The 10,549-nt window shown below is 46.5% G+C and overlaps 1 protein-coding gene across 1 annotated transcript; it reads right to left on the reverse strand.

The window, feature by feature from the left end:
* Positions 1-1,224: 1,224 nt before the first annotated feature.
* Positions 1,225-3,328, reverse strand: GJD2 (gap junction protein delta 2). The gene is made up of 2 exons (XM_028119399.2): positions 3,150-3,328; positions 1,225-2,119 (listed from the first exon to the last, which is right to left on the reverse strand). The coding sequence occupies exons 1-2, from the start codon at positions 3,218-3,220 to the stop codon at positions 1,225-1,227; spliced, it is 966 nt and encodes a 321-aa protein (XP_027975200.1). The 5' UTR covers positions 3,221-3,328.
* Positions 3,329-10,549: the final 7,221 nt, after the last annotated feature.

A 10,549-nucleotide genomic window follows, 5' to 3' on the forward strand; every position in this document is an offset into this window, starting at 1 on the left:
TAGTGTATGGCACTTAAATAAATAAGAGCAAAGAGAACAAAACATATTCACAGTCCGAAGAAATAGGTTTTTGAACCTTTGGTATATGTCTCAAATAAACATCAGTAAACACATGTTAGCCAATAGTGTTTCATTGCAGGTTTCTCAAGCTAGGGCTCGTGTGTGTGTTGCAGAAATAACTGATAAAATAATAAATTGGAATTCACATGGGCTGATTAAGGTCTCTGGTGTGAGCACACAGATAAATTCAAACCATGGCAAAATGAAGTGCAGCTGTGTTGCACAATGAAACTATGTAAGAAAATGAATGAAATACACCAGTTAGAAATTCTGTGGCTCAAGTAGACACCCTTGATATTAACAACAGCGACAAAATATTTTTAATGCTAGCCAAAGTCCACAAGCTGGAAGGCAGAAATATCCCAAAGCTCATAACCACATGCCTAACTGTGCAACAACCATTTCACAGAAGTGTTATAGCTGCATATTGCAATCCCCTCCCTCCCACCCAACCCCTGCCCCTAAGAAACAGCACCAGTGCAGTTTGAGTTAGAAAATTGGAAATACTGAGACATTCCGAAGGTTTTCATAATGACTAAGGGCTAGTCAGATGGAGCTTTAATGCAAACCTCTGCCATGGCCATTCTCCAAAATCACCCCCCCTGTAATTCCCTCTAGCTTGCAGATAAACCATATTAGGTCTACTGTAAGGCCAGATTCAGAAAAAAAAGCTGGCATGCTATCCTGGGTTGAGGGAGAGGTGCATGCTGATGGGGTAGGTACATGGAAGATGCCTCAGGGATGTTTGTCCTGCAGCCTGGGATGAAGGGATGTGTTGAGATAGGTCACAAATTTTGTACCAATGAAGTATTTGTCTCACGCCATTCACCAGGATATAGAGCTCAGCAGAGCTAAGTCCTACTTGGTAGCTGTTCAAGTACACTGTTATTAGGGTCAGACTAGGCCATAAATGAAGAGGGCCCAAAGAAGCCCCACTCATCCTTCTCCTCACTCTAACCCAATGGTTTCTGTTGGAACCAATGGTGTGACCTGACGTGTGGTAATGGTTCTACTTTCTCTCCTCTCCCATTGATGCAAGGTCTTCTCTTATCCAGTCTTATCCTACATCTCAATAGTAAATGAGGGCAGATGCAATCACTCTCCGAGCAGTCATCTGCCTCGGGGCTCCTTTTCATTCCCCAGGCCTTCCCCAAACCTGCCCCTTCACACATAGGCGGAGTCACTGGACTGAGTCCTGCCAAAATTGGGAACACTGACTCGGGGCAGGTCCTTGTTGCGGATCTCATAGACAGACTTCCTCTTGGCCTGGGCCCCTCGCACAGCCAGCTTGATCTTGCGCCATCCTAGGTGGTTGAGTTCAGCCAGGTTGAGCACAACACAGATGCCACTCACAGCAAACATGAACACTAGAAAGACAGTCTTCTCGGTAGGCCGGGACACATAACATTCTACTTCCTTGATGCAGGGGTAGCGGTCACACTCATACAACCCTGGGACACTGAAGCCATAGAGAAAATATTGGCCCACCAGAAACCCAATCTCCAGGGCATTTCTGAACACCACTTGGATAATATAGAAGCGGGAGATGCCTTCCTGCCTTCGGAGCTTGGATCGCGCTGCAGTGCGCAGCCCTGATGGGTGTGGGGTCAGCTCCTTAACCTCTAAACAATCGGGCTCCATCTCCTTGCTGGTGTTCTCTGTGTTCTGCAGCACCCCATTGACAATGGCATTTTGCAACTTCTTATCTTCTCGTTTGCCACCACCACTGACTCCACTCCCAGTTCCTCCAGGACCCCCCATGGACTCAGGGGGTTCCCTGTCCAGGGCTAGGAAGACTGTAGAGTAGCGGCGTTCTCGCTGTTTAGCAGACTGGTGCACAGAGTAGGTGATGAAGCAGAGACTGGGGGTACACACCATTATGATCTGGAAGACCCAGTAACGAATGTGGGAGATAGGGAAGGCGCGGTCATAGCAGGCCTGGTTACAGCCGGGCTGCAGGGTGTTGCACACAAACATGGTCTGCTCATCATCGTACACCGTCTCCCCCACAATGGCCACAATGAGGATCCGGAAGATCACCACCACAGTCAACAGGATCCTGAGCAGGGAAAGAGGGAGGGAGAAAGGTCTCAAGGGCTGAGTCACTGACTTGGGAAACGCCTGCTCCTCCTTTCCCTGCTCCTTATGTTTGCCAGTCCTTTGACTGGGGAGCTGTCCATCCCTGTGTGGTACTGAGCTGGGAATCTAGGAAATCTTTTTGCTGGTAGACTGAGAACACTTCATATTACAAGGGTCTCAAGTGTATATACCTCCATACACTGGACATGGTGTATTGCAACAGATAGATTTCACCTGTATACATGGAATGTACAGAGGCAAGAGACACACACCTTCACTCTGGATATGGCAAATGCACATGGAATATCTGAACAGAGAGTACGTGTTTCAAAGTTATATACAGAGTGTGCATATAACTATCCCAAGTGGATATTTAGTTTACCCTCAGTGTAAATATTGAACTTAAGCCTTTATATAAACGGATAGCTATGATATCTATCCACATATATACATAGATATATACACAGTGTATATACATATGAATATATGTCTCTTTATATATAAAGACACAAAAGTATCAACTGGGAGTGGGGGATTCTGATACTGTAAGTTTTAACAGCCAAATCAGTTTAGTTTAATAAATGTTTTTGGGGGAAAGATACATCTGCTCCGAAGAGCAAATCCATCTCCCCATTTGCCCTTCTCTGTCCAAACACAACCCTGCCTTCCTTGTAGATTCTATTTAGGGAACCTGATGGAGATTGGCTCTGACTCCGGAGAGTGGGGGTACCACGACTGAGCCAACAACTCCTTTTCTAAGGGGAGAAGAGTCAACCCCCCGGTGGTGCTTCAGCGGGAAGGGATGGAGAGCTGATCAGGAGCAGCTGGGGGAGGGGAGCATCACTGGACACGGGGTGCTCAGTTAAACAGGGACACAGGCGCACGGACGGAAGAGGATGGGAAGAGGGCAGTGGATGGGCTGGGGGCTGTCGGGGCTCGGTTGGGACGTAAGAAGGGACTCCCGGGGGTCGCCCGACGGGGCCCGCTGACTGCCGGCTCAGCGCCCTTACCTCCCGATCATAGTGGAGTGCTGCTGCACCGCGGCTTCCAGCAGCCTCTCCAAGATGGTCCATTCCCCCATCGCTGTGCATCCGGAGGCAGCAGACAAAGACTGGGCAGCACCGGGCACGTTCCCGCTCCTGGCCCCTCCCTGGGCCGCACCTCCCGACTGGGAGCGTTTGACCCCGGATCAAAGAAGCAAACAAATTAAAAAAAAAAAAAAATCCAGGAATCCCCTCTCCCTTTTATTGCACTTAAAAGAGGTAAATGAGAAAAGAAATCGTAGCGCTCCCCGACCGATGGGGCAGCTGGCGCGGTCGCGAGAGCGGGCACGAACCTCCCGCGCCGTCCCGGGATCAGGTCCGGAGCCCGCGGATGCCCAGGAGAGGGGCGGGGCGGGGGTGGCAGCGAGCAGGTCCGCGAGCTCTCGCCCGCCCAAGAGAGCTCTCACCCCCGGGGTTGGGGGCCAGCGAAGGGTCCGGGCACCAGCCCCCGCACCTGGCACTTCAGCGGGCACCGGGCGCCCCTGGACTGCCGCCTGCGAGGCCCGGGCGGAGCGCGCGGAGCTGGCTGACGGGCTCGGGAATCCGCGGCCGCCGCCTCTAATCCGCCCTTAAGTAGTCTCTGCCTGCGTCACGCCAGGTCGGCGGAGGGGAGCCGAGCGCGGCGTGCGGCTGTCGCTGCGCGCTGGAGCCCGAGGGGCAGGGGACGCGCGCGCGGGGAGAGGGGGGCAAGAGTCCTGGGGGCCCGGCGGGGAGTGGGGCGACCTCGGGAGGAAGGATCGCAGCGCTCCTCGGGGCTTCTCGAAGCGCACAGGTAACCTCACCTGACCGCCAGTGCCCTGCAGGAGGACGGGCAGCCGGGAGCAGACGCGTGGGTGAGTGGGGAGGAGCGGGAGTAGGTCGTGTGGCCTCCCTACGTGCGTCCCTCACCTTTTTGCTCTTTGTCTTCCGGAAGACCACTAAAATTCCCTGTCTAAATGGGGATGCTGGTTGGGGGAAGGTGAATGGAAGCGACGGTAGGACACTTTTAAATCTCCCTTGGAGAGGACTGAGTGGCGGAGAATGAGCCTGCAGTTCGGTGCCTCCGTGGGTCCGATGCTGGGATGAGGAAGGCTTGAGGAGAGTCCATTTAGGCCAAAGCTTAAATGCAGGTGTGAAGCTGCTTCTGAGGAAGGGGTCTGGACACAAGTCTATACTTAGGAAGTGCCTCGCGTGAGCTGGTGGGTGGCCACGATTTAAGGTCTGGCTTCCCCCAGCACAAACGCAGATGCTTTGCTGTTTTTTTTTTTTTAATATCTATTTATTTGTTTGTTTATGTGTTTATTTATTTGCTAATGGGTGTACATCTCAGGTTAAACTTGGTCTGAATCTGAATTTAAGGAGTCCCAGTACTCTACTATCAGAAACAAAACCGATGACAACCTCACCCCATCTTCACTTCACTTATCTGGTCTTGGCTTTCTCCTCTCAACTAACAGATCTTGGTTTCTGTCTTTAAATTTACATTTTGTTGTCCATTCTATCCAGAGCAACTGCTTAATTGGTTGCTACAAAATAGAAACAATCACACCAGGCTGCTAATTAGCTCAGGGGTCAGTATTAAGAGACACAGTAGTTGGGAGTGATTCATATAAATGTACCCAAAGCACAATGGGTAAGTGGTTGTCAGCCTTTGAAAAACACAACTTTGTAAAAGGGTTGCTAACTCATTGTAGGAGCCTTCATTATCCACAAGGATCATAGCACATAAGTGTATTACATAAATCACACCATTATGAGCTTTCAGTTCTAGAGCAACCAAGGTGTTTGGGTAGCAAGTGGCCCAGGGACTGGGAGGAAGGGTACCAGGCATGGGTTCGAGTCCACGCACACTGCACTTTTGTGTTAAATGACTTTCAAGGCACAACTCAATATTCAGTGCAAGAGGGATCAGAGAGATTTCTCCTAGGCCAGACATCTTTACCCCAAGGAAGCAGTTTTTCACTGCAGAGAAGTAAAAGAGTCTACTAAAAATGGGAAGGGTATAGGGTATAAGTGGAACATTAGGGCTAAGGTAGGTGCTCCTTCTTTCCTGTTGGGCAGAGAAGAGACACAAAGATGAGGCTGGATGTGTATGCTATTATCCAGTCCGCTTCCAGATGGAATGGTGATCCCCCGGCTCAGACTTTGGGTTTTCTCAGACTTCCTTCCTGCTTCCTTAGACCCTGGTTCCCTGTATTCTCTCCTTTGGCAGACACTTTTGGAGTAAAGGATCTTAGACAGGGGTGAATGAGTGAGACAGTCCCATAGGAAATCTGTCTAACATCTTCAACTGCCCTAAAATAAGCTGCACAACCCAAAATCATTATGTTCTGTACATGTGGTTTTATCAAACCCTTGAAGATGATGATCCTAAGACCATAGAATGCAGGAAATACATTTTAAATATTCTTACAATGCAGTTTTCAAACACTAAGTTATGACTACATTAGTTGGTTATTTTAAAATAGTTTAATATGTCATATAGATTCAACATGGTAACACACATATAAACACACAAAAACATCTATACGTAGAAGCTATAATTTAAAAGACTCATCTGTTAGATCTGGTAGCCTGTTTTTATATGAAAACCTTCTCACCGCCACACTTTGAAAACAATGAACTGTTTTATTTTATTATTATTTTTTTAAATGCGTGGTCCTTTTTTTTAAGATTTTATTTATTTATTTGACAGACAGAGACATAGCGAGAGAGGGAACACAAGCAGGGGGAGTGGGAGAGGGAGAAGCAGGCTTCCCGCTGAGCAGGGAGCCCGATGCGGGGTTCGATCCCAGGACCCTGGGATCATGACCTGAGCCGAAGGCAGACGCTTAACGACTGAGCCACCCAGGCGCCCCTGAGCTGTTTTATTTTTAAAAAAACACTTATCTATTCATTTGAGAGAGAGAGAGAGAATGTGAGTGGAGAGGACTGGAGGGAAAGGGAGAGAGAGAACCCCCAAGCAGACCCCCAGCTGAGCGGGGAGCCCATCGTGGAACTAATCCCAGGACCCTGAGATCATGACTCTGAAATCAAGAACTGGACACCCAACCAACTGAGCCACCCAGGTGCCCGGAGCTGTTTTATTTTTTTTAAATCACTCATAAGTTGTTTTACTTCCTATGTTGTATTTCCTTTTTTGAGCCTGATCAACACCACATTCAATTAGTAATTTGCCCCGAGAGTGCTGCATTAAATATGGAGAGGTTCTATGTAGAGCCAGACACTTCTGAATTTCCTCAGAGCATTATCTCATCCCACTGATTCTCACTGTCTCAATTCCCCTCTGAGCAAAGACCCCATTTAAGTCAACTGGGAAGTTTGTTCCATTGGCTCTTATTTAAAACTCATCTTCCTCTACAAAAGTCATGGTTTTAGATGAAAAACAATGAGCTCATAGAATAAACCTTCTTGTACATTAGACTATTTGGGGGATATGCATTAAAAAAACAGACACTGGAGTCCACCCCAAATCTCTAAATTAAAATCTATGGAAGTGAGGTTTAAGTACCTGCATTTTAATTTAATTCTTGCCAGTGTTTCTGGTAACAGTAACAAGTTGAGAATTCTTGTTTCTGTGAGTATTAGGGCAGAGAGGGTCCTAAAAATCAGAAGATCCTATCACCTTGTTTCACAGATGTTAAAATTGACCCCCAGATTAGGTGGATTGCCTAAAGTCATACAAGTAAGGAAATACTATGAAGAAAGTGCTATTTAAGAGTCCTAGAGGAGAAGACCAAATAATTTCAAAGGATGGAAGATATGATCTTTGAAGAAGAAAAAAGGAATTAAACTGGTTTGGGTCATGGGGACATACCAACCAGTACGTATCTACAGGAAAGTAATACCTGGATTGTTGGATTTGCAAAGGCCAATGTCTTACTAAACAGTAATTTCCATTAATAGAACAGGAAAAACATTTTCTACAATTAGGTGGAGAAAACTGTAAAGGCACATAGCAAAGGGCATGAATATTCTAATATAAGGAGAGAATAGAGAGTTACTGACAATGATTCATTTTACTACATGGGTGTATCTGGATTTGCTCTTAATCTTATATGTGTTTAGGATTTCATTCTCTTCTTAACCACAGATTCCCAGGTGAACCTGTTAGCTTTGCAGCTTCAAACATTTGGTAAAGGAAACCCCCACCAGGCACTTTGTCGAAGGTGTAAGAAGGAAAGTGAATCTATTGTCCTCTCCTTTACTGGACTATAAATTCTTGGGGAGCAGAAGGTACGCCTTATATAGGTCATGGTACTTTCCACAGTGTCTTTAGCATTGTGGAGACTTAAATTCATTGAAGGAGTAGGGTGGTTATTCTGGCTGTCTAGTCTCCTCAGTCTGGGAGACCAGCACATTCCCTGAGTAGAGGTGGGTCCTGGCTCCCCTGTGATCATAAGTTACATTCAAACTGAGAGGAGAAAGGGTTCCCTTTTGCCAAGGGAAAGTCCCTTCACACCTGGGGCCACCTGCGCTCCTTACTAAAAAGCTGTTTTGCTAACCACCAGCCCCCTGCTCTGACTTGGTGCTGCTTTCACTCACTGTGGTCCCATCACCCCCTGCACTAACCCAGGGAATGCTGCTGAGCTTCCAAGACTTGTGCTGCCCCATCAGAGAGGCAAGGCAGCCCAGGAGGCTGATCACAGCCCTGCATACACAGATGCTGGGAAGCGCCAGCATCTGTAGCCTCCAGGATTTGTGTGGCTCAGAAGGGACTGCGTTCAGTTTGGGATTGGCTTTTGTGTTAAAGTCCTCCACATTTCATTCACAAACAGCTAAGATTAACTGAGCTTTATCTCCCCCAGTGGCCTACATACATCTGTTTCCTAATGAAACCATCGAATTTTCTTCTGGGGGGGGCAAACCCAACCTGTCTTGTGAGACTTAAAAAACCTAAGCGGCCAATGAAATCTACTCCTCTTTGCTGTGAAGTGATTTCTCTCTCTCTCTTTTTTTTCTTTTGTGCTTCCTTACCCACATATAGGCCCCAGTCCAAATGTTTAGGGAAGTACTTCTGTTTTTGCTGTCCAGACAAAATTTACAGAGTAATGTTTCCTGTAGGAGTAAAGCTGTTCAACCCACAGTTATAAGTAGCCCTGAATATGGTGGCTTGCTGTGTGGCTTAGGACTTCCCAGAGCCTGTTACCTTCAGAACTATTCCTCAATCTCATGATCCCAAATGTGAAGCTGTGTCTTAGCCCCAGGAGACCATGTATCTAAACAGTGGGGAAATTGAACATTTTCTGTGTGTTAGTCCTTTGAATAAAAGGGTATATTTCCCTTTTTAAAAACCACACGTACAAATTCCCCATTCCCCACCCACCCTGTATATAGAGAATATACCTATGTGTAGTAACATCTCAGGGATTAATGTAATATGACATTGTGGCCAAAGCAGATGAGTGAAATCACAGCAAATAAATTAACACTCCATTTAGAATTGAATCAGCCCTGCTGACACATAATCTTTCACATCTATGTCAAGTCGTGATTCCCATTCACATCAGGAGCTTCCCAGGGGGGCTTATTAAACCTGCAGGAAGAGATTTCTTTTAAGTCAACACTATTCAAAAGTCATTCAGCTACAGTGCAGAAGAGCCTGCCTGGGGTCTGGACACCCCCACCTTTTCACACTCTCATTGTTGCTGTCCAGCCAGCACCCCAGCCAAGGAGGATATAGCTGGGCTTCCAGCTGAGTGCATTTCCAGGCTGCATAAAAGAGATGAGGAAATGACAAGGGAGATGCACGTGGGGTAGGACCTGCCCCTGACACATTTGTTAAACTGGGAGAATAGAAGTTAGTTCTCTCATGCACCCTTCTTGCACGTCTTCCATATCAGTGTGCTCCTGCTAAAAGTTGGATTCATCCTGGTGCTTCATATCCATGGTCAAGATAATTATGTGGAATTGATACTTATCCCAAAAGGAATCTTCTCTAAGATCTTATTTTCAAGGTTATTTCTTGCTTTCATAATCATACTGGGATTCTCCTGGTTGCCTGCTATCTTGACCCTCTGAAATCAGCCAATTTCTGTTTTTTTGCCAAGACTCTGGGGGCTCAGGCATTACCCAGCGCTGAGGCCTTTGTGATTTTCTAGCTCTTGTCTACCTAGCTGCCTTCTGATCACCTTTGGGCACCAAATCCGAGTCTGGTATGGAAGGCCTCTTGTTTCTGGACCTGGGGTGAGACTGGAAAGAAGCTATCACTCACTCATTACTCACTGCATGTTCAGTCCCCTCACTGCAGTATTTTGATAGTCAGCCAAGGATTTGTCAAGACCACAGACTCCCAACTTGCCCATTTGATCCGGTTCACAATCTTCGCTGACCTGCAAAATCTCACACCAAAGTTCTCTTTTTGTTATAAAATCATCAGCCCACCTTGACTATAGATGGCCTTTGGTCATACCTCCCATCCCTGGAACTCCCCTGGAATCCTCAACCTCGTGACTTTTGAGCCTCCCACCGTGTACCTCACCCACTCCCCACCCCTTACTCAACCACCATAAAGGAAAGTAATCCGATAAACAAGCATACCAGGGTGTTAATAACTGATAACCACTTAATGTATTATCCTTCTCAGAGGAATTATCCTCATTTAACTTGCAAAGCCTGTATTCAAAGAAATGAAATTTTCTAGGTAGTTTCCCAAACATTGTACAGAAGAAGAGAACAGCTATTTGGGCGTAAGGGATGTTCTGAGCCTCCTCAAATCACACCACACAAGTACTTGCTTCTTTTATTGATCTGTAAAGTGGTCCTACTTGTGGAAATACAGGAATTACATTAACACAATGGTTCTTAAACTTTACTGTACGTTAGGATCACCTGGAGAGCTTTGGAAAATCCCAATGCCTAGGTTGTATCCCAGACCAATTAAAGCAGTGTTTCTGGAGGGGAGCCCAATGCACTGATATTTAAAAACAACAACAACAACAACAAAAAACTCTCCAGGTGATTCCATATGCAGTCAGGTTTGAGCACTAGTGCAGTAATATCCACCACCAACTTCTTAGGCACAACAGCCCTGCGGGAGCCCAATAAAATAGGTTTTCTCCTCATGCTGGGAATGGTGCTTCTGGACATAAAGCCAGAATTTCATTCTGAAAATGTGTTCCTGTGGTTTTGTAAGTACTTAGTATAATCCATATGGGCTAGGTAGTTAGTTGCTAAACTGCAAACACCCATCTCATTTCATCTCAGGCCACTCCTGACCATCTGGTCCTCGTATTTTCAGCACAGGGCCATGTGTGTATTAATGAAATGATTGCATCCGATTACATCTTTTATTCAGAGCACAAGAAGAACAGTCCATATATTTTGTTCTCCAGCATCACTGTTTCTCTCATGATGTCAATAATTAAGTTATTCTTTCTATTTCATGC

The sequence above is a fragment of the Eumetopias jubatus genome, unplaced genomic scaffold (assembly GCF_037043125.1).
Source record: "Eumetopias jubatus isolate StellerSeaLion01/CBP00866 unplaced genomic scaffold, mEumJub1_p1.0 scaffold_7, whole genome shotgun sequence".
In the NCBI taxonomy this organism is placed as follows: Eukaryota; Metazoa; Chordata; class Mammalia; order Carnivora; family Otariidae; genus Eumetopias; species Eumetopias jubatus.

What these genes read in the sequence shown, in the direction of transcription:
- GJD2 (XM_028119399.2), bottom strand. Translation starts at nt 3,220, where the DNA reads ATGGGGGAATGGACCATCTTGGAGAGGCTGCTGGAAGCCGCGGTGCAG. An exon ending in CACTCCACTATGATCGGGAG is followed by an intron (nt 2,120 to 3,149) that starts GTAAGGGCGCTG and finishes TTCCCTGCTCAG; the next exon opens with GATCCTGTTGACTGTGGTGG.